General features: G+C 31.1%; 1 protein-coding gene across 1 annotated transcript; it reads left to right on the top strand.

Moving 5' to 3' along the window:
- Positions 1-4,551: 4,551 nt before the first annotated feature.
- On the top strand, positions 4,552-21,743 carry LOC112012672 (wax ester synthase/diacylglycerol acyltransferase 4). The gene is made up of 5 exons (XM_065762021.1): positions 4,552-4,766; positions 12,083-12,655; positions 19,060-19,413; positions 20,896-21,033; positions 21,591-21,743. Exons 1-5 carry the CDS (start codon positions 4,581-4,583, stop codon positions 21,741-21,743), a joined length of 1,404 nt encoding a protein of 467 aa, XP_065618093.1. The 5' UTR covers positions 4,552-4,580.
- Positions 21,744-25,835: the final 4,092 nt, after the last annotated feature.

Below are 25,835 nucleotides of genomic sequence, written 5' to 3' on the forward strand. Positions count from 1 at the left end.
TGTAACTTACCATATAATGGGTTGGATGAAATTCCTTCAAATTAGTTTGGATGAAAATTTTAATTGTCTTATCATTTTTCATTATTTATGTTAGGTTCTAAAGATTTAGGATTTTATGTATTTAGAACTCTAATTTGTATTGTTGGCAAACCATGATCAAAACAGGTTGTTTAGTCTTGTTTAGGCTTGCTCAAAGTTGGGTCTTTCATGTAAAGTTGGAATCAAGAAGTTGCAGATGCATTGGTGCATTTCGGCCTGACTCGATCGATCGAAAGAAAGACTCGATCGATCGAATTTTGGGCAGAATGTTTTTCTGCAGAATTTTCCAGCTCAGTCTTAGCTCATTAAACGTTTAGGGTTTTCTGTTTTTACCCTAGGTATATAAAGAAAAACCCTAGCCACGTTTTTAGTGTTGCTCCAGTTGTATTGTTGCTCATACTTTATTATTTTGTGTAAATCTCTTGTGAGATCTAAATGAGCTTTCCTTTACACAAAACTTAGGGTTTTCAAGGCAGAGATTACTTCAACATCTTGATGATCAACTCAGTTGCTACCATTGAAGCTTAAAAGAATATCAAGCGTGGGTGCTTGTAGTTGATTGGAGAATTCAAGAAAGAAGGAGTTCGTGGATTCGGAGTTTGCACGTGGTCGTGTCAGTAAGTTCTACTAGTGGGTAGCATTAGGAAGTCAAGCGGGGAGCTTGTAAGTACTTTTGTATGAACTTCGATTCTTTCAAGATAGTGGATTCAGGTTTACCTTGAGGATAGCTAGGTTAAATCTTCTCTAGGTTTTTACCGTGTGGTTTCTTGGGTGATCATATCATTGTGTCTTTTATATTTCCACTGCTTTATACTTTTGATATGATTGTATGTTTGTGATAACTTAGAATTGATTAAATTGACTAAGTTAATCACTTGGCTAATTAACTAGGTTAATCTGGTTGTTTTAAGGGGTCTAAAACTGTTCAATTTATTTGTAGAAAGCCATATAATGATATTTGAGGAAGAATAAACAATTCCCAAAGGATTCAAAAAACAAACTATGTGTGAATTTCACACATCCAAAAATCAGATTATCAAACCAAATGTGGACATAATTATATGCACAGGAAGCCAAAGAAGGATATTTGAGGAAGAATAAATAATTCCCATAGGATTCGAAAAACAAACTATGTGAATTTCACACATCCAAAAATCCGATAATGATAAAACTAAATGTGGACATAATTATATGTCTAGCTAGGAAACCAAAATTCATATATTTCAATCAGAGAAGATATGGATATTGAGAGTATATATGATTTTCCCATCCAAATGCTATGCTAACAATTATTCCTAAATAATTGTGGCTTGGTCTATATGGAATGCGAGGAACAGGTACCACTTCGAAGGGGAGCAGTCCCAGCCGAGTGTTATTCTCCGAGGTGCCACATCGCTGCTACAGGACTACCAGAGGCTAAACAGAAGCCTTGCTCGATCCTAAGCACCTGAGTGTGATTTGCTGTCTTTGTAATACGTTGGGTTTGTGTTGTAATACGTTGGGATTATTTTTTCCTTTTGAACTCGTTGTACTGACAGTAGTCAACATATACAGGCCTTGTAATATGTTGGGATTCAGTCCCCTTATTTTAATATATATTTCTATCTTCACAGTAAAAAAAAACAATTATTCCTAAATAAAGTAACATGATTTTTTTTCATTCTATAATTCAAATTTGAGAGATTGTATAGTTTTTTTTTTTGAGAAACACTAATACTTATTAAAACACACGAAAACAATAGTATATAGAAACTGTATAGTTCAAGAGAGAAATATGATAGATGACACAAATCTTGTCAATCGGTAGTATTATCCAATCTCCCTCGTAAATAATGAATGGTCAAATAAATGTGTTATTATTATGGGCAAAACTTAAATATGATTTGTTTTTTTTTGGAGGGAGGGATTGGAGGTGCGTGGAAACAGTGGAATTTTAAATCGGATAAAAAGGAAGAAAGCAGACGTGGAGATTTTGCCAAAATACAAATACAGCGGGATTGCTTGTTTGGGGTGGAATTTATGTCTAAGGTTTTTTTTCATTACAACTTCTATGTCTAGGTTACAATTGGGCATACCTGCGAATTTTTTTCAATATCACAAAATTGTTTTTGCAAGTGAATTGGTTATGGTTTCTTAATTACTGAACCCACGTCTTACTAAACCCATATTTTGGGTGTGAAGTTGTTCCATTTTCTTACTGGTAGGTCTGTCAAAAGGTTTTCAGATTTCTTAATGAACCAAATTTCTCCTTCTGGGTTTTGTGGGAAAAGATGGACAGATCGGAGGACAACATCCGGTTTTCTAGAGGCTAGGAAAAGGGAAAAAGAGAAAAAATAAAAGAGATAGTTTATTAACTATGTTTGTCGAGTTGTTTAATTAGACAGGTATTAGAAATTTAAGAGAACTATGAAAAAATATCTAAGATACTGTATCTCACACAAAAAGATTATGAAATAGTCTCCTTGTCACTAAGAAAGTTGGGTGCTCCCTTTTCCCTTAAGTTGTGGAAGTTGTTTGTCCCTTACCTAGTAAGGAGAGTGTGTTTTCTCATAGGCATCAAGTGTGTCTCTGGAGCTAGTGATTTTTTTTTTTCAGGGTTATAAGGAAACAGATTGTAAACTCTTTTTGCCGAATTCCCCATCATGGAGGATTTGACAAAGAGCTGGAGTAATCTCTCTCTCTCTCTGTGAAAGAGAGAACTGGAGATTTATCATTAGCAAGGATCAAAGATCGGGGGAATTCATTTTAGCTACAAAATTCCTAACATCTTGATTTTTGAACATGGAGGCCATGTCAAGAACTTTTAAACAGCTTGGGCGGTATACAAACGGTTTCAAGATTCGACACTTTAGTGAACATAAAGTTTTGTTTGTGTTCAATAATCTGGCTGATGTTGATAGAATCATTTAAAAAGTTTTTTTAGTATATTGAATAGGCACTTAATAGCGTACATCCTCTTTTGTCTCAAAAAGAAAGAACAAAATAAAACAAAATGTGAAAAATAAATTGATCAGGCAGTAAAAAAGTCAAGCTGAGCTTAGTATTAAAGGTATAAGCTTGTTCATTTAATTTTATTTTAAACATGAGCCAAGTTCGAATTCAATACCAAACAAGATTGCGTGTTTAAACTTGATTTATTTTCTTATTGAATAAACTACTTGATTAATTTATTCTTTTTGTACAAATAGTAAAACCACGACTAAAGTTGTTTACCACCTCACAAATCTATGAAATTTTCCTGTGAAAAGACTATTTATATTATAATAATTACAAAATAATAATTTGATGTCATACGAATCTATTAAAAACTTATACATGCATATAATTTAATCTCAAGTCTATATTAGCATATATTGAGACAAGTATGCAATGAAAAATCTAGTATTATATATAATTAAATCAAGTCTCATGTTTATGAGTTTACTCACAAATACACTATCATATTTGAACTTGGTTTATTTAAAACGAACATACATAAGGTTTTTCTCAAGTTGAACTCAAGCTATCATTGCGCATTCTTGGTGCGACGGTCACTTCACCGGTATAAATGCTTGTGGGGTGTGGGGGAAAAGGGCCTGGGTTCAAGTTTTTAGAAGAAAACTTCACACACATATACACTTAAATTATGTTAGAGTAGAAATTCTATCTTGTAAAAAAAAAAAAAAAAAATTAAACTCGAGCTATTTATAAATAGCTTGGTTCATTTATAGTGGGGGGAATGGGACAGCAATCGTCTCCCTAACCAACCCAACAACAGTAAACTAGTGATGTGCTGCGCTGCATAAGTTGTTGGGTTTGATATTCTAGGAATAAATGTTGTTTCCATTCATTTAGGGACATGGCTATTGTCCAGTTGGTGGGTTTGATATTCTAGGAATAAATGTTATTTCCATTCATTTAGGTACATGGCTGGTTGGCTGGTGTCCAGTTGGTTGGCTTGATATTCTAGGAATAAATGTTGTTTCCATTCATTTAGGGACATGGCTGGTGTCCAGTGCCTTAGTGCACTGGACACTTAAACTTAATAAATTAATTTTGGCACATGGCATAACATTATTGGAATGGAGCACCACTGAACATTAATGATGTGGTCAGCTTCTTTTAGCAACAAGGAAGGAGGACGGTCTAGTAATAGGAAGGGGAGACCCACCTCAATAATATTATCACCAGCAATCCTATCCGGTGGTTGGATGTAACCTCAATATAAATTTCTTCTGTTCTTCGCTATATTTCTTAAAAATTTTAAAATTACATAAAAAATCACAATTTTTATTAATTATAGATATTCACATGATAAATTGTGAGTATTATAGAAAAAGTGGTAGGTTTACTGTATAAGTTTACACAATGTAAAATAAGAATTTTTCTAATTTCAAATCACTACTGAAATATAAGGATTAAATTGTAATTTAGCCAAACACTATTTCAAATTACTTTCTGTAGGAACTTATCGTCAGTGCTCTAAATTTCTAATATAAATATAACATTCTAGCTAATCTGTTAACGCCACAAATCTGCGACTAAACTGTTGTCAAATTAAAATGGAGCTAAAGGAAGGATTACAGCCTGCAAGTCCTAATGCACAATACTTCAACAGCTCTGTGCTGTCAGTATCTATAATTGGTGTCATGCAAAGTGAGGTACCAATTGAAATCAACGAAGCGCGTGCCATATCATTGCTCAATGATGTGTTCCTGCCCATCAATACACGCTTCTCCTCCATCATGGTGATGTTATCTACTTTTCTCAATATTGTTTTTCTTGGAAAATAATATGATTCTGTCTTCTTTTTCCTCTTTTATGAAATACACAAACATAAATGTATGGAAGGTTAAATGGGTATTCAGATGCTGCTTTTTAAGGTTCTTGCATTAATCCCTTTAAAACTGGCACTAAGTAGTGAGAATTTGTGAACAGGTTAAGGATAGAAAAGGTGAGAAACAATGGAAAAGGGTTGAGGTGAAGCTTGAAGAGCACGTTAATTTTCCTATTTTCCCTACTGGCTTGTTACCCTCATCATATGATGAATATCTTGAAGATTATATATCAAACATTGCAATGGAGCATTTTCCACAAAACAAACCACTATGGGAAATTCACATGGTTAAATATCCAACAAGCAATGCGGCTGGTACTATCATATTCAAGCTTCACCATGCGCTTGGTGATGGCTACTCTATCATGGTTAGGAAATGAAAAAAGCTGTTAAAACATTAATTGCTTTTTTTTTTTTTTTTTTTTTCTCATAAAAACTTTCTTTAATTAGATTGTTAACCAATGCCCTACGGCATTCGTTAACATGACCCATAAATGCCTAAGAACACCCATTAATTGAACAAGTTGTGATTGTGCCATAGTACAACCACGTTACTTGCTCAACTTTTATTTATTTATTAGTATTATTTTTAACTCTTATCCTTTTTGTTTATAATTAGCTTTAAAGCATATGCAAGGCACGTATAAACTCAAAAACCATAACTTGGAAAATTAAACTATTTGTTGTTCATGTTATACATAATCACAAAAATAAAATATTTGAGTATTACGTTTTGTTTATATATATATATATAGACAAAACTTATACACAGTACTTAAGTGCTATTTCTTAAGTTCTCTTCTTAAGATTTAGTCATGTATTGCATGTTCTTTACACTTTAATTACATATGTCAAATTTTGTGTCAATTAGATGTTATTTACTATATGATCTATAAGATTATATTTTATACATATTTTAAATTACAAAAAATAGCAATTTAAACAATTTATTGATAACGTAGCTATTGATCTTTAATTTTCTAGAAATTTTGCAGGCATGGAAGATATAAGAAGAAAATGTAATCCAATGGTGAATTTGTCAAAATTTCACCTTCAATAAAAAAGATATTGAATAAGGTTGTAGTCTTAAACTATAATCAATTTTGTAGGTAAATTTTGTCCAATAAAAATTATGTCAACTAGTTTTTTTAATAGATATGATGAAATTCAACTTATGGCAATGAGAGATTTTACTAGTTGAGCTATGTGAAACTTATAAATCATGTCAATCATAATCCATATAAATATGATGATGCACTAATCACAACTTGCTACATAAGATATTGTGAAAAAAATTATAACATCAAAGTATATGTAATATTGTTAAACTAATATCCCTTTCGGGAGGTTGGAAGTGGTGAGTCCCTATCGTGTAGTCATTGGTGTGTGGTAACTTATTTGTTCTTAATAAGTGAGTCCTAGGCCATGTGTACCATCCTACTTTACTTAAAAATTTAATACATGGGTCCCTACTCATTAGAGAGATGTCTCCCCAATATCCATTGAATGGTAAAAGACATTTTAGATACCCAGTAACAAGTTGTGGTTGTGGCACTTTTCTATAAAATAAAGAGTTGGCATAACAACCTATCTTAATGCTATGAACTATTTTGCTTGGTATCAAAGAAAAAAAGAAAAAAAAGAAAGAAAACCACATTACTTTCTCAACCTTTTTTAGGATGAATTCTTAACTTTTTATTTTATTAGTTTTAAAGTATGTGCAAGACACATAAATCATAATTAGAAAAAAAATTATTACAAAAAATATTACGACTATATTACATCCTCCTTTAATTTAAAATTAATTTTCTATATATCATTTAAAATTAAGATGGATTAAAAGAAAAAAAATAAGACCAATAATTTCTTCACAACAAAATTAATTTTAAAGAATTTTTGCTAAATGGATGCTAAAAGAAAAAAAAAATATTTTATAATATATGCATTTTAAAGTAATTGCTTATCATCATATCTCTACCAAAGCAAATTAAGTAACCACAAAGGAACTCAAACAAAACTTATATAGTCGAAAATATAAAATATCACTATTATGTATGTTTGGGAACAAATTTTTTTTTTTTAAACATTTTTTATGAATAATATATTATCTTATATGCTTATGTAAAAGTTTTTTTTTTTTATTTTTTATTTTTCTTAGGCATAACTATGCTTTAAGTCATGTCCAGGCACACATTGCTAGATAAAATTACCACCAATATATAATGATATAGAAGAAAAAGAGGAAAAAAAAAATTGTAAAGAGAGAAAATATGTGAAGAAAGGAAAAGAAAAGTGAATAACAAAGGAAAATAATTTTCTTAAAAAAACAAACAAACTATTTATTTTTCTAAAATAGTTAGACATTGTATTGTAGCTTTGATATGTACTTAGTTTTGTTTTTAAATAATTCTCAAATAAAAAAAAATTTGTTTTTTAATATAAAAACAAAGACTGTTTTTTTTAATTTGATCAATAGTTAGGGTGGAAAGATTTGAGCCATTTACATCTTCATGCAAAATACTAGGAAGCGCTAGTTGAATTATAGGAATCTTGGCAAAAAATAAAGACATTTAAGATGTGACATCTTAAATTGTATGGATTGGATTATTTGAATTCGATTTTGTTGTGTGGGTATATATTGAGTTTTATATGGGTCATATTTATTATGTGGATCTTGGATTTATAAATGATTACAAGGAACCCTAATTGCAATTTGACTAGTTCTTTTGGATTATAAACACAAATTTGATTAGCACTTTTCCTTAAATCATTATATAAGATCACCTCTATGATTGTAAAGCTATTTTTCTCTTTTCTCATTTATCTTCATTATTATTGTCCAAATTGAAATTTTAGTGTGTTCAGTAAAAATAAAAAATAAAAGTTGAAATTATGGTGCTATTCAGTCCTCTTAAAAGACCACGTCATCAATATCCAGTAGTCCTTCAATCCAGCTAATATTCTGCCATTTGCCAAAAGTAATTGACAAAGCATCCTAGTAATTTGACAAAAAAAAAAAAAAAAAAAAAACTCCATCACCGGTGATATCCATTGAAGCCTGAAATTTTATTCGAACTCAGCGATTGTGGCAGATCCAATAATATGACGTACTCTGTAAAGATTAAAATAAAAATTTTAAGATTTTGTAGAAACTTTAAGATGTCAAAATTCTTGGGCAACACATCTATGTGACCAAACTCATCATAATCTTACCTAGTAGATCTTTATCTTCCTATTGAAACAGAAACGCCTCTGCGCTCTTTGGCTGTTAAATATCTCTTACACTAGTGTGGTTTTACCCATGCTACCCAATCCAAAAATCCCAATTGTTAAAAATCCAACCTTCTAAACAGGTCCTTCTCGGTCATGCCAGATATGAGAAATCTGAATTGGGTCCAGTGCTTTCTCTCGTGAATCTTTTGGGCATTCTCGTGTACTACTTTTCCTCTTGCATGACAGCGATATTCCTACTGAAAAAATTAATCAGGCTGTTCATTCTTGATGAATCTGCTACTGTTAACAGAAGGCCTTGATCAAAAAATGATTAAGGAATATTGCGGGTGAAGACAACGTTTTGTCAATCAGAATTCAGAACTGCTTGTAACCAAGTTGGGGTATTAAAATGGTGTTAATGTATTGATTTGTCCACTACATGTAGTCAATATTCAGCATGCCCCTGGTTAAAGGGCACCCCCACCTACAATTGATGGATAGCCCACACATCGCACTTGTTTGCTGTAGGCGAACTGCGAGCAAGTACTTGTTTCTTTAATTCTTAAGTGACTAGGATGCTTAGTAAATTAATTTTGACACGTGGTATAATATTATTGGAATGGAGAATGGAGCACCGCTATTATTGGAATGGAGCACTGCTGAACATTAATGATGTTGCCCATCAAGAGTACTTACAGTTTCTATCTATCAGCTTCTTATAGCGACAAGGAGGGAGGAGGGTCTAATGATAGGAAGGGACCACCTCAATAATATTATCAACGATAACCCTATTCGGTGGCAGGATGTAACTTCAATATAAATTTCTTCTGTCCTTCGTTATATTTCTCCATCCGGTGGTCAGGGCCGGCTGGATAGGTAAAACAATTGATACAAATGTCTAAAGTCTCAAATAAAACAAGTCCCCTACTTATTAAAAAAATTTATATATAATATATTTATCTATATATTTTAATTTAAAAAATTTTAAGCATGTTTACTGGTCAATAAAATGTATTAAAAAGGTCCATTGTATCCTAAAATGCAAAAGATTAAAAAGGAAAAACTAAAAATAGACAAACTTCAACTAACAAAATTAAATTGTAGGTGACAAATTTATTAACTCATTCTTGAAATATGCTAAAATCAAAATTAATAACAGACAAATTCATTAATAATTCAACGTAATTGTCTTGAAATATGCTAAATTAGAGATTATAAATTTCAAAAATAAAAGAAAACCTCTCATCTCTTTATCTCTCTGCCTATCCATCAGTATTCTTACGGTCTTACCTTTCTTTTCTTCATCTTCATCTTGATTCTTGATCTTTTTTCATAAACTTAGTTAGTTTAGCTTAAAATTTCTCTTTGTTAAGTCCAAGCTCCAGTGTACCTGTCTACAGTCACAGGTATTCTTCTTCAGTCTCCCCCTCTTTTTCTTTGTCTTTCTGAAAATGAAGACTCATAGTCTTCTTCTTTTTTTTTTTTTTTAACGAGGAACAAGACTCATAGTCTTCTAGACTTCTATTTATTTCACTTAAATTATATATATATTATATATATGTTTTTTGTTTTTTGTTTTTTTTTTTTTGTTTCACACTTTCATTGCTGCACTGCACAATTGTTTGATGAGATGGGACACGTTTTTTGCAGCTATGAAAGCTTTTCTGTTCTACCTCTCTTTGGACCTCTGCCATGATAATTGATAGGACACATTTTTTCTTTAAAACTTAGCCATAGGATGATAGGAGTAGTGGAGTAGCTGACAGTTTCTCACTTTTTTTTTAATCTGACACTTTATCTATTATTATAAATTATTATATCAATTAATAATTTGATGTGTATCATGTCAACTCATTTATATTATAGTGACACTAATTTATTAAATCATATATTAAATTATTTTTATTTGTGCAAGTTTAAACTTTAAATTGGTCATGGCTTTAAGGTCTACCGTGTCACAAGAAAGATTAAGTGAATTAGCTATATTATCAAGTAAAAAAGAAATGTTAGAAGAACTTAAATACAAAAACTTAATTAGTCATTTTGCATCTCAAAATGCAAGAAAAATAAATTCTAAATAAAAAAAAAGTCAATATATATATATATATATATATTATTTGATTAATATTTAATTATAAGAAGACCTCATTTAAAATTTTTGCCTAAGGCCCCAAAAGTTGTTGAGCCAGCCCTGCCGGTGGTTGGATGTAACTTCAATATAAATTTCTTCTATTCTTCATTATATTTCATAAAAATTATAGGACCACATAAAAATCACAGCTTTTATTAATTATAGATGTTCACGTGACAAATTATAAATAGTGTAGAAAAGTGATAGGTCTACCTTATAAGTTTACACAATGTAAAATAAGAATTTTCCTAATTTCAAAACACTACTGAAATATAAAGATTAAATTGTAATTTAGCCAAACACTTTTTCAAGTTATTTTCTATAGGAACTTATCGTCAGTGCTCTAAATTTCTAATATAAATATAACATTCTAGCTAATCTTTTAACGCCACAAATCTGCGACTAAACTGTTGTCAAATTAAAATGGAGCTAACGGAAGGATTAGAGCCTGCGAGTCCTAATGCACAATACTTCAACAGCTCTGTGTTGTCAATATCTATTATTGGTGTCATGCAAAGTGAGGTACCAATTGAAACCAACGAAGCGCGTGCCATATCATTGCTCAATGATTTGTTCCTGCCCATCAATACACGCTTCTCCTCCATCATGGTGATGTTATCTACTTTTCTCAATATTGTTTTTCTAGGAAAATAATATGATTCTATCTTCTTTTTCCTCTTTTATGAAATACACAAACATAAATGCATGGAAGGTTAAATGGGTATTCAGATGCTGCTTGCTTCTTAAGGTTCTTAGAGCATCTCCAATAGAGTATGCATAGCCAAAATATAGAAAATAAAACTGGGAAAAATAGGAAAAGAGAGCTCCAACAGTCTCTCTAAAACTCAAAAAAAAATTTTTTGCTCATAAACAATAGCTCATCAAGTCTGACGGGCTACTGTAGATTAGCAATTGATTTTTTTTCATTAAAAAATTCCAGCACTTAATATTTTATCACTTCTTTATCTTTCTTCTTTGATTTGTTTCTTCTCACAAAACAATTCTTGCTCTCACAAAACTGATTTAATTTAAACAACAAATCTAAAATCAAAACAATAACAAATCAAGAACAGAAAAAAAAAATAGAACAATAATAAAAGATCAAGAAAAAAAAAATAGAGACATATGTGTGTGGTGGAGCAGCAACAGTGAGGAGGAGGAGCAGCGGTGGCGGTGTGGTGGAACAAGGGCGATTTCTCCTTTCTCTCCATGCGTGTCTATGTTTGTTTGAAGATAATGGTAGAAAAAAAAAATAAAAAGAGTAGAAAATGAGAGAGTTAGAGAAAGAAATAGAGAGGGAGGTTCTGGAAGTGGAAAGTAGAGAAAAAAAAAAAAAAAAAAAAGGAGAGGATGAGATATATGGGTATACGTGTGTGGTGCAAAAAAAACAAGAGAAAAAAAAAAAAAAAAGGAAACATATGGATGAAAGAATGGAAATACTACACAATATTTTTAAATATTTTCACAATAAATTTTAAGTAACATATTGTTATTAGCTAATATTGGTGAGTAAAAATATAATTTTAGTGATGGGTTCAAATTAGAATTAGTAACAACTTTTCATATAAGATTTTGTTAGAATTCTTGTGAAAGTATTGCGAAAAATGTTGTAAATATAACACTTTTCATTGAAAAATATAATTGTTGGGAATAAATATAGAAAGAATAAATGATGATAAAAGAATGAATGAAGAAATAATATTTAAATGAGATAGAGAATGGGATAGAGAATTTGTTGGAAAGTGTATTTAAAAAAGTGAATAGTTAAAGGTAAAAATCACTGTTCATTCTCCAAACAGTACAAAAATTTGGAAAATCTACTAGAGATGCTCTTACGTTAATCCATTTAAAACTGGCACTAAGTAGTGAGAATTTGTGAACAGGTTAAGGATAGAAAAGGTGAGAAACAATGGAAAAGGGTTGAGGTGAAGCTTGAAGAGCACGTTCATTTTCCAATTTTCCCTACTGGCTTGTTACCCACATCATATGATGAATATCTTGAAGATTATATGTCAAACATTGCAATGGAGCATTTTTCACAAAACAAACCACTATGGGAAATTCACATAGTTAAATATCCAACAAGCAATGCAGCTGGTACTACCATATTCAAGCTTCACCATGCGCTTGGTGATGGCTACTCTCTCATGGGTGCACTTCTTTCTTGTCTTCAAAGGGCTGATAATCCTTCTCTTCCCTTAACATTTCCTTCTCACCAACGCTCAGAGCCAGAAAGTGGCAGAGAAAGTGTTTGTGGAAGAGTGTCTCAACTTTGTTCCTTCATCTTTTACTCTGTATCTGATTTTTTTTGGAGCATGTTAAAGAGTACATTGGTCGAAGATGATCGAACACCGATAAGGTCTGGGGCTGAAGGAGTCGAATGTCAGCCAATCGTGGTATCAAACATGATATTCTCTATGGATTGTATCAAACACATTAAGGCCAAGCTTGGAGTGGTATGATCAGCATATTTTATTACAAATTAGCTAATTATTTCAATTTCATATCGTTTTTCTAGTAACTAATGACCTAATATGCCTATTAAATGTGATCATAGGATGAAAGCATTTTTGCTAAAACATCAAGAGTAATGCTACAGTCACAAACTATTTTACAATATTTTTTACAAAATGTTAATGTAGCCAACCTTTTATTAGTTTTTGTCTAGACCCACCGTTAATATCACTTTTTCATTTACCAACAATTACTCACCACATCAACATTTTGTAAAAAAATTTGTAAAATAGTTTGTATCTCTAGCATTATCCAAACATCATTGATATGTTTGTTGATTGTATTCCATACTTTTCTCTTTTTACTAGTGACGTGTGTATATCTCAATATATAAAAAAGATTTGAAAAGTTAGGTGTAGGGACTCAATTTGAGTTGAATGTTAGGTTTCCGGCCCAACAAGCCCAAACAATACATTTATAGAGAGTGGGCTGAAAGGCTTAGGTGCTGGCCGTTGATCACCATGGCCAAACTTATATTAGAAAATGGCTATGTGTTTTCTTACAAATGAGGGATTGCTCCTCGGACTGCGGCCGAGGAGGCCTTTTCTTTTCCCCCCCATCCCCCCCCCCCATTCTTTTGGGGTTACTAACTCTTCTTTTATAGTTTTCATCTTCCTATCTTCTGCTGCCATCTGTTGATCATCTATTCGCTTTTCTTCTGGTTGTCCGTCCCATCAGAGGCCTTATCGGTACTCAAGTGGCTCGCTCTAACCATTGGAATTACGACCTCACCCTCTCTCCTTCTAAGGTACCACTCTCCTTCCTCACAGTACTTCAAATTCACATTATTGGGTATCCCATACTTAGCCATGAATTGGTTCATCATCTCGTCGGACTCGACCAACTTCTTAAACTTACCCATTCCCAAAAGACAACTACAAGCTCTAAAAAGAAAAGGAAAAGTGAAAACAGGGAAATTTGGGTCACTAGACAAAGAAAACTTACAGAGGTATGACGATACTCTTCAGATAGTGTGCCAGTCGAGTCAAGTTCAAACTATGTGCATCAACGATGGTAATCGTGAAAATAATGGAACCAGGCAAGTCAAACAGCATTTATACTCTCCCTTAATTTCTCCAAAAGAAACCGCTTGCTCATAAAGGCGGGGGATCATGCCATTAAAGTGGGAAACGTGGTGCCGCCATACTTTAATGAGGGCACTCAGTAAGTCTCGAAATGCTAAAAGCGCGCATCGGGCAGTCAAGAAGCCGCCAGCATCAGTATAAACTGAAGTGAGGCCATTCGTCCAGTGAGTCCGCATGTATCAAAACCCTCCTCCCCGTTCGAGAGAACGTGCAGCAGAATTTTGAGGGGCTATTGTGGGGCCCGTGGGCCTGATAACCTCGGCCCATCATATAGCAAGCCCGAGGCCCATGCCGAGGAGTGCAAGCTATTTCTGAGGAGAAGGGGGGGAAGCCTACTTTCCTAGGACCAGGCCAAGGATACCTTGTCCTCGGCCTGACAAGGGTGGTTTTGGGGAGAGTTTAACCCCAAAGTAAGTTGTCACCATCGCATTGAATGCACTCAACTAACCCCCCTGGCCGCATTAATGGGGAGGTAACCATTTGACAGGATAACGCTGGTTAGAGCGAGCCACTTGAGTACCGNTGGTTTAGTGTCATAATTTTCCATGTATAACTGAATTTTCTATTATACTTTTCATTAGTTCACACATCACAAAATGTCATAGAGTTACCAATCACAATATATGTAGTGATAAGTACTATACATAATATAATTCAATTGCGAACGTAGTATATTAATTTTGTTTATAGGCTTACCAAATTTGAGAAAAAAAACGTTTGACCATTGAGAAGAATTCAGTATATAAATAGAGAGTGCGGAACAAGATAGTGTCAATTAGAAATAGGATGAAAGAATAAGAAGAAACTGAAGAAATATTGTGAGTTTTCAGTTAGAGGATATAATGTTATTAGAATTTTTCCTTATGCATTCCACTATGCTGAGAAAGGGAAGAGAGGAACAAATGAAATAGGAAGTTTTTTTAGGAAGTTGTAATTGTTTCTCCGTGGGTTTATTTATTTATTTATTTTTTTTTGAAGTGATGGGGTAGTTTTCTTTTATATAGAATGTGAGATAGTTGTATTTTTGATAGAAGCACGGGGTCTTTTTTTATAGACATGGGGTAGGTTTTTTTTTTTTTTTTTTGATAGGAGTGTGAGGTATTTATTTATTTATTTATTTTTACGGAACATGGAGTATCTTTTTTTTGGAATTTGGGTAGTTATCTCGTAAGGAGTTTTTACTCTGTAAATTTTTATTTTTAATTTTGGGTTGACTTACCTTCAATATTTTTTTAACTGGACATATTATTTTGTTTTAAATATACAATGGCAAGTAGTAATGAGTTTTAATCTCCAACTTTTATTTAGTTAGTGGATGATGTGACAGTCTCTTATTAAAACAAAAAGGAGATTCATTTTAAAAAAGTACTGGAGGTAAACCAAACCCTTTAATTTGTCTATTTATAATTTTAATCTCATTCTTATGTTTTAGAATAATGATAAATTAATTAAATCAAGGATATTTTTGGATGTAAAAAAGGTAATACCTAATGTGGGGCCCGTGGGCCTGATAACCTCGGCCCATCATATAGCAAGCCCGGAGGCCCATGCCGAGGAGTGCAAGCTATTTCTGAGGAGAAGGGGGGGAAGCCTACTTTCCTAGGACCAGGCCAGGATACCTTGTCCTCGGCCTGACAAGGGTGGTTTTGGGAGAGTTTAACCCCAAAGTAAGTTAAAAAAAAAAAAAAAACTCGCACATGTGATGAGACTAGTATATATATAAAAGAAATGTTTATTTAAATTTCTCAGCATGATAATAATATGAATAAACTTGTTTTTTTTCTTTCTTTTTTTTTAATTCATTTAGTTAAAAATAAATCTCATATATGATTATTTTAAGGAAAAAAAATCACATATGTGATTTATTACATAATATGTGATAAATTACATATAAGACATGAATCTTAGCCTTTGCCCCTTCCCTATAGGAACTTTGTACTTGTAGAGTGATTATCATGGTAAGGGAGCATAGTTGTTTACGTGTAACTTAATAACTAAGCATTTGTATGAATATTAATGAATAGGTAAAAAAACTTAATCTTAATTCTTATTTTTGCGTATAAAGATTTGAAAGAAAAAAATTAACCAAATAGCTCATAAAAAATTCAAACTTATTTAAGAATTACCAAATCTTAACATACTATAAAGCTTAAATTGATAATATTGAACTCACCTTGAACTCTTTTGATACTTTTGATAACTTCCCTTTTTCCTTTTATTAAAGAATTTGATGCTCCTGCCCATCTCGTGATCCATTGGTTTCTTTTTTAATTTGACTGGATCGGTGCCCATCTCTAGTCTTCCAGTCTCTGTGGCCAAAGGTTTAGAAAGAGATTATTTCGGCCCCCTAGCTTATTCTCATTTGTTGGTCCAAAAACAATAGTACTCTTTCATTAAATAAAAACCCCTTATTGTCCACCCTAATAAATTATAGTCAAGGCAAATGAACCAGGTTAATTAGATTCAGGTCAAAACAGGTTATCCTTAATGGGTTGTAAGCGGGTTGGGTTGACCCTTATTTTTTTATAGAAAAAATAAATAAATGAACAAAAATAATAAAATACTTAAAAAAAACATTTAAAAAATAAAATGATTCTTGAATTTAAACAATTCGAAGTTCACCATTCACTAATGATATCATGATGTCATCACCATAAAAAATTAAAATAAAAAATTAATTTCATGATGCATCTCTCATTACTAATAAATGATGTCTCATTTGGAAGATCGCACATGTTATGAGTTAGATATTACAAACTTGGAGAAATTTTTCATTACCTTTCTACTTCTTTAATATGCACCAAATTTATCAATTAAGATAGCATCACTAATCCTCTTATTTCATGATGCGTGTCTCATTACTGATAAATGATGTCTCATTTGGAAGATCACACATGTTATGAGTTAGATATTACAAAATAGGGGAAAAATAATTCATTACCTTTCTGCTTCTTTCATGGGTAATTATTAAGTATTCCCGGAATATCATAAATGCGTACTCCTCCTCTCACATAACTGTAGGCTTCACTAATTAAACTTATGGTGGAGACTCACAATTAATGTGAGAGAGAGAAGTACGCATTTATGGTACTCTCGAAGTATTTAATAATTTTCCATTTTTCATATGTACCAAATTTATCAATCAAGATAGCATCACTAATCCTCTTATTTCATATATGTACCTTGCCCTATATCACTATTTATAGTCTACATATAACATATATTATATGCACACATACTTGCAGTAACATTAAACATTATCAGCTAATAAGCACCCCTTTTTGCTCTACCATGCATATGTATTCAAAGGCCAATGGTTTTAAACACTAGATGTTTGAGGTCATGTGATATTAAAAATAATAATAATAAATTTGTTTTAAAAATGGGTCGAGCCACAAGTGAAATGAGTTGGCCCAAACCAGTCCATAGAAAAGGCCAGGTCACGCATCAACCTATTTTTACTTTAGGTCAAAAATTTCAACTTTGAGTTGGGTCCAACTTTTCTATGTCTAATAAATTAGGTGAGCAAGGGAGAAATTTCAAAGGTGGCATTGCCCCAAAAGTAGACTTATAAAAAATTCCTAGGTTTAGTTCTCCTACAACCCTAGTTTTAGCATCCAAAATATTGAAAATAGTAATTACCCTCTTAGCCACCATGCCAACTTCACCTTCATGACAATATGTTGACAATGACGCCTTTAAATCGGAAGCAAGATAAGGGTTGATTGGGAAAATTAGACCTGTTAACCCATCTTCACCCACACACAAAGAATAGATAGGTATGGATAATAGGAACAATAAACTGTTTTAGTCAGATCTAATTCTAACTTTGTACCCAATTTTGACCCGATCTGTTAGCAAAGTATTTAATATACTATATATAATAGTAGAAGCTTTTTCTTACAATTAAGGTCATGCTACCACATAGGAAAACTGCCCAACTAAAATTTTACCACGTAAAACTTAAAAAGCAAAACATTATTCTGTTTGGCAATGCTACAACACCATTTAAAAGCCTCTCATTACAAAAAAAAAAAAAAAAAATCATCCAAAATATTGAAAATAGTAATTACCCTCTTAGCCACCATGCCATCTTCACCTTCATGACAATATGTTGACGCCTTTAAATCGGAAGCAAGATAAGGGTTGATTGGGAAAATTAGACCTGTTAACCCATCTTCACCCCCACACAAAGAATAGAGAGGTATGGATAATAGGAACAATAAACTATTTTAGTCAAATCTAATTCTAACTTTGTACCCAATTTTGACACGATTTGTTAAATATACTATATATAATAGTAGAAGCTTTTTCTTACAATTAAGTTCATGCTGCCACATAGAAAAACTGCCCATCTAAAATTCTGCCACGTAACTTAAAAAGCGAAACATCATTCTGTTTGGCATTGCTACAACACTGTTTAAAAGCCTCTCATTATAAATAAAAAAATTTAATATAAATTTAAGAGTCCTAGGGTCACAAAAATTTACCACACTCTTAAATTTTCCCACCACCTCACACATGGGTTATTAAAAAAAAAATTGTAGATTATAATGGGCCAACTATGAGATCATAGACAAATTAGGGCATTGTGAATTTATGTTGTGTTAGGTCTAGGAATTAGAGGCAACTGATAGGTATCATGATTGCCAAAATTCTCATATCAAATCATCACAATGCTATATCATCCATTAAGCCAAATGACATGCCAATGTTCAAATTTCAAATCCTAAGTAAATCATGGAGAAAATCTTTCACACGAAGAGATTAAATAGAAGGAAAACTATGAAAGAAAGGTATGATAACTACTAGTAAGCCTAATCAAAATATACACGTCTTTCACCAGTTTACTTTTGGTAGCCTTCAAGGTCTTTATACTTTATTTCTTAGGTGTCCGCAGATTGGTGTCAACCTTGTGATCATTTGCATCATTAGGCACAAAAGTTTGATATTACTTTTTTCCCTTATGAATTTAGTTGACTCAAAAAAAAAAAAAAAAACCTTTATGCGGATATCATTTTGTATATATATCGTCCAAATTTATTATTCTTGATCTTCATATAGTTTGTTGAAATATTTATAGACTTAGTTTTTTAATGTAATTATTTTTTTTGTGATACAATGAATTTTGTTAATTTTTATTATATTTTTTAATAAGTATGAAGATTAATTTGTTATAAAAATCTATAGAAAATGCACAATTAATTTTCAAAATTATAGTAAAATTATTGTTTGACCAAATTTTATTTTCTCGAGTGTAGACAGTAAATGATGTAATTACTGGAATAATTTTCCTTGGCACCCGGTTGTACATGCAAGAGATTAGCAATAAATCAACTAAATCGCATTCCACAGCATTAGTATTGCTCAACACTAGAACAATGAGTGGCTACAAGTCAATTGAGGAGATGATTAAACCTAACTCAAAGGTGCCATGGGGGAACCAATTCGCCTTCTTGCATGTACCAATGCCAGAGCTTAAGGACCATAAATCTTCAAACCCACTTGACTTTGTTTTGGAAACAAGCAAGATAATCAAGAAGAAGAAAAGTTCATTCGGTGTTTATCTCACTGGTAGGCTTTTGGAGATTGTGAAGAAACTTAGAGGTCCTGAGGTATATTCATGATCTTATTCATCACCCATAATTCACTATTTCTACCTTCAATCATTTGATAATTTTCAAAACAATTATGTTGGTTTTTTTTTTTCTTTTCTCTTTCTTTTTTGCTATTTCTACCTCCAATCATTTGATAATTTTCAAATCAATTATGTTGGTTTTTTTTTTTCTTTAAAAAAAAAAATTTAAAACCCTACTTATATATATATATATATATATTGAGCAACAGAATTCTTGGCATACTTAGTTTAATAGTTAATAGTTAATACTTGTTGCTTATAACATTTGATATTAATGTCATGCTTTTCTATCACATTACTAAAAATGTCAATTAGTTTTTCTTTTCTTGAATAAAAATGGATAGAAAAAGGGTGGGAGGGGTGAAAGGGGATTGTATTCGGTATATAGTATATACCTTATAAGCCAACCAAATAATCTTGGATTGGTGCCTCTATTTTGATATCCGAAACTTATTTAATTCTTTTGAAGCAATTTCTTCACATTGCAAAGCCGCCAAATATTAATCAATATTAGAGTAATTACAATTTATCACCATGAACTCTCAAAATACATGACTAATCTTAAACTATAACTTGTGTTTTGCTTTGCACTTTATCGTTAATTAATTAGGCTATTAGCTTGGATTGATAAATATGTCACGTGCAACTCATGTAACTGCTGCATACGTGGCACCACATGAACAAATCGAATTGACCCTCTTTAATCCGTTTAAAACAAAAGTTACGTGGCAAAATATGAGTTAAATTTGTTAAATAATTTTATTTTAAATGATTAATGAGGGGAAATTTGGTATGTTTATGTGATGTCATGCATGCAGAGTTCACATGAGTCACACTTGACATGTTTTTCAATCTAATTTAATAGTCCAATAGATGATATGGTTCAAATTTAACCATTTAGGATGGTAATCATGCATTTTGAAAATTTAGAGTCATAAATGTAAGTAAGGGTATAGTTTATATTGGTAAAGTGTAATTTTATTTTAATGTTATACAATTTTTGTCTTAAAAAATTATTGAAAAAAAAAATCTTATATACATATAGCAAAAATTAAGAGAAAATCCAATTAGAATTTAAATTAAAATTTAATTTTGTGTCATATGTCTCATCTAAACTTTTTAATTTTTATGCCAAGTACAATAAGTTCAATATAAATGAACTTTAAGAAACTCAATCACATATCTAAAATTAAAAAAAGAGAGAATTGGAAAAATTATGCTTTTCAATTTCATTTGTTTGTCTAGTTAAAAGTAACTCAAATTAATCAACTTTTTACATAATACTATAAACAACCATCATTTATTATATATATCTTGTGTGTGTGTGTTGCGCCCGGGGGGTGATAAAGTGTTTTTTGTTTTTAATCTTACATTTTCATGTACACGATTCTAAAGTAGTTGAATTTATTTTTTAATACATACTCTATAAGATCTTTTGGGCATTCTTATACTACTGTAGGCAGCCGCTAGATTCGTCCATGGGACAATATGGAACTCCAGTTTGTCAATTTCGAATGTGATCGGGCCAGTGGAACAAGTGTCTTTGGATAATCATCCGATTAAAGGTCTATACTTCATGGTTTTAGGTGTACCTCAGGTAAAAATGTAAAATTAAAATTGTTATTATATAGAGAAATGCTACTTCTATAACATTTTCACAATATTTTCACAACAAATTTTAGGTGGTAGATTACTATTGGTTGTTATGAGTAGAAAAAAAAAGTAATTTAAGTTATAAATTCAAATTAGAACTAATAACAGCTTACCACTTATAATTTTTTGTAAAAATATTATGGAAATAGCACTCATCTATTGTATATACTATATACCACCTAGTTTGCCTAAAACAAATAAATATATTTTATAAAGATTTTTCGTTAAAAATAAAATTTCAAATTCCACCTTCTTGTAGTTTTTTTTTTTTTTTTTTTTTTTTTTTTTTTCTTTGGTGTTCTTTTTTTTTTTTTTTTTTTGGGTCTTTACAGTGGAAAGTACAGAACGAATTAACAAGCATGATTTATGATTTAATGTGAAAAAATTCCTCAAATTCAATCACCTTTACGAATAATTATAGAACACCTTGCTTTCAATTAGATCCACCATATTTTATGACCCACTGTAACATTTTTTTTTTTTTTTTAAATGGATTTGCAGAGCCTTATTATAACATTAGTAAGTTATATGGGAAACCTGAGGATTAGCGCCGTAATGGAGAAAGGATTCATGGATCCCCAAAGATTCAAGTCATGCGTGGAAAATGCCTTCGAGAAAATTCTCAAAGCTGCTGATGATGAAATTCCTATTTAAACAAAGATGTTTTTTTTTTTTTAATCAATAAATTGAATTGTTCATTCATAATATTGATTTTCTATCGATAAATAAGTCAGTACAATTTATATATGATTGTTCCTATTTTCTTTCATTCTCCATGTAAAACTGTGTGTCGGTAGATGGGTTTTATACTTCTAGTTTTAATGCATCCTGCATTATTGGGCTTAATATTTATTATCATGATGCCAAGTCTATTTCTATTTTATTTATTATTTGGTGTAATACATACATACATACATACATATATATATATATATATTAAATTGACCTGGATCGAAAGGGACTATTTACACCCTCCAATGACATGATGCCACCTCATATTTTTATACATTAAAACAATAAACTTAACAAACACAATCGCCCCTCACAAATATCAAACCAAGAGCGGTTGTTAACGTAGTAACGTTATTTAAATATTTTGAAAATATATATGGATTAAAAAGTATTGTGAATATACGTGATGTTTAAACAACAAAACTAAACAGGCCCCAAATCTTCAGAAATCAAAACCCGAAATAACCGTCATAATCTGGAAGTACCACCAAGAAACCAGACAGAACCGGGTGGTTGTGCTCAATGCCTCACCTGAAAGCACAAACCCAAAGCCCCTCCCTTCGCCTCTGGTTGTCTGCCACTTTCTTCTCCTTAGCAAATGGCAACCAAAACATTGTCTGATATATAATTCTTTATCAAACCCACTTTCCATTATCTCTGGATTCTTGTGGCTTTTTTATTTATTTTTTATAGCGTGTTTAAATGCTATTTAAAAAAAAAAAAAAAACTCTTGGATGGGTTAGGTAGATTCGCATGGCTAGTGTGAAAGTGAAACAAAAGCCATTCGATTTCATTTTTTTTTCCTGCTAATGCTGAAGCCATCCTTCTCCTTGTTGATGTTGGCCATTTTTCTAAGTCTCAGTTACTTGGAGTTCCTATTTACAAATCTCCAACAACTTCTTGGACTTGGAGTTCCTGTTTTTCTGCAAATTTTGGGTTTTTTTTTTTTTTTTTAATTAAATTTGGTATTTTTGAGGGAGTGGTAGCGTGTGTTAACATTTATTGATTTTTGGGTTAAAAAATTTCAACTTCAACAGTCCACACTTCAATGAAAATCTGAACAAAGTCTCATCTCCGTTCATTGTCTGGTAGCCAATAGCCAAGAAAACCAAAAGGAAAATGCTCATCTTCTTCACAAAGAATCCCAAAATAAAACCCAATGGCCTTGATTCAACCACATCGGCCTAGAACCTAACCTCCACCACAAAATTGCCATGAACCACCACATCAAACTCCAAATACTCATGTCAGCCAAACCCAAACCCAAAATCTAGTCAACCCAATTGCCATTAACTCATTGAAAATTGCTGACCCACGACCAAGGCCGGCCCAACAAAATTTGGGGCCTAAGGCAAAAATTTTATATGGGGCCTTTTTATATGTAAACATTAATTAAATAAAATTATATAATACTAATTAAATTAAGATTAATTTGATGTAAATATAGAAATTGATAAATAATACTAGCTCAACAAAGGTTAATTTCAAATAGAAGATTGAATATTATCGTTGAATCAAAAGAAACTTACTTTAACTTGGATATATGACTATGCATAATTAAGTACAGTTCTAATCTAAATTTTAATTTTATATATTCTTTTTAAGAGAAAGAGATAGATAGATTTATTTGGTGTGTGGCTTAGTAGGAAATTAATCATCATTGGTGATTTATCACATTTGCAGCATTTTATTGGAAACATCTTAGGGTTTCGATTGGGTTAAATTTTTATTGGTCTCCTATTTTAAAAGCCATGTTAGAAATGAAAAAGAAAAATACTAAAAATACTACAAAATATTCACAATAAATGTGATTATGACTGTAATTGATGAATTTCAACAACTTAATTTATTTGTGTTTGAATTACTTTTTTATGTGATTGGTGATATGTCAGTTAAATCTATAATAAAATTTGTGGTATTTTTAGCATCGCTCTTAAAAAAAAGTATCAATTATTTAAAAAATGATATATTTTTATAAAATTTTGGGCTTTTTACTAAAGGAGATGGAGCATTTTTTTAGTAGGGAAATTTTTTATTTGTTGTGGGGCCTTAGGCCTAGGCCTTGAGCCGGCACTGCCCACGACCACAAGAACTTCATCACCAAAATAGAAAGATGATCGAGGAAGAGATGAGAGAAATAAGATAAGAGAAAATATATATATACTGAAAGAAAGAGAGAGATTCAAGCGTGAGATTAGATCCAAAGAAAAAGAAATAGAAATGAGAATGAAAGAAAGAGTCAGCTAAGAAAGAGAAGACATTGACCACGTGAGAGAGAAAGTCGTGTAAAATTTGGGAATAAGAGAAATTATTAGGAAAATGCTGAAGCGGAGGTTTCTTATTTTCTTATTGAAAGGTCCTAAAATCCATGTTTTACACTTCGTCTAGACCAAATTTACACCCACTGGTTGCAACTTGTGCTATACATTGAAACCTATTTATTTGTGAGGTTGATTAAAATAATTTTATAAAATTTTAAATTGATTAAGAAACTATATCATTGCATGATATGCTCTTGTATAACTTCAATTTATGTTACAATTTGATGAAGAAGCCATTGCTTGAACATGCAATGACTCACAAAAAAATTTGCCAATTTCAAATAATGCAAAAAAATAATTCAAAAATTTAGATATTAAAACTTCTAAAAGACCAAAAAATACTAAAGAATCAGATAATTTACTGATTAGAAATTAAAAAAAAAAAAATATATATATATATATATATATGACTAAAATATAGAGAAATATGAGAGAAAGATGGGTTACATTCAATATATAACTATTCAAAAGAGAAATATAAGAAAAAGAAAAAAGTACATGAACCCATAAAGCAATAAGTTTTAAATTTTAATGGGTCTAAACTTTAAATGAAAACAAAATATATATGACTAAACAGTAAAGAAATATAAGAGAAATATGGTTACATTCAATATATATGACTATTCAAAAGAGAAATATAAGAAAAAGAAAAAAATACACGAACCCATAAAACAATAAGTTTTAAATTTTAATAAGTCTAAACTTTAAACGATGAAAAAAAAATCATATACAGTCATAGACGTATGGTTTGGTGATTCAAGTACGAAAATCACTTTTTAAAAAATACACGAAAAACCATAATATATAGATATATATATATATATATATTAACAAAGTAGAGTAGAAGAAAATAACAGAAGAATAACTCATATCTCTACTCGGCTTAAAAAAAATATTGAGGTTTGCACTACTTTTATAGTGTTCACGATTAACCTCGCCAATTTGGAGATAAATTATCAACATTTAAATTTGAGTTTAAGTTGGACTTGTTAGAGAGATAGAGTTTCACTCCTAGTTAAGTTTGGACTTTGGCTGTTGATATAGTTTTCAAAAAGTAATTTTGTTTTAAAAAAATGATAATGATGTGGCAAGCTTTAGAAAGGTCAATAAAAATTCAAAAATTTTGGTTATATATATATATGGTATAATATAATATAACGTAGGGTTTCTTTCAAAACACTATTGACTCAGTCTGGAACTAAAACTCATATTATATATGGCCATTATTATACCTTGTTCTAGTAGAATAAGGATTCTTGTTTTTCTTGGTCAGATTAGGTAGAGACGCAGAGTACATGAACTCAAAGTTTAGTTCCTTTTCACATGTGTAAACCACTTGTTAGATAAATTTTTTTCCGTTAAATGTCAAATAAATTTTTTTAATATTATTTTATTGGCCACGTCAATAAAATTATTAGAGAGATAGAGTTTCACTTCTTATTAAAGTTAGACTTTGGTTGTTGAAGTTAGACTTGTTTGAGAGATAGAGTTTCACTTCTTATTAAGTTTGGATTACATAAAAATAATTTTGTTTAAAAAAAATAATAATAATGAGTTTGAGTTTAAGTTGGACTTGTTAGAGAGATAGAGTTTTACTCATAGTTAAGTTTGGACTAATCAAAAATAATTTTATTTAAATAAAATGATAATTTTATTTAAATATTGTTCTAACGTGAAAAATTGTGAAAGTTTC

This window comes from Quercus suber, unplaced genomic scaffold (genome assembly GCF_002906115.3).
Source record: "Quercus suber isolate HL8 unplaced genomic scaffold, Cork oak 2.0 scaffold_439, whole genome shotgun sequence".
NCBI classification, from domain to species: domain Eukaryota; kingdom Viridiplantae; phylum Streptophyta; class Magnoliopsida; order Fagales; family Fagaceae; genus Quercus; species Quercus suber.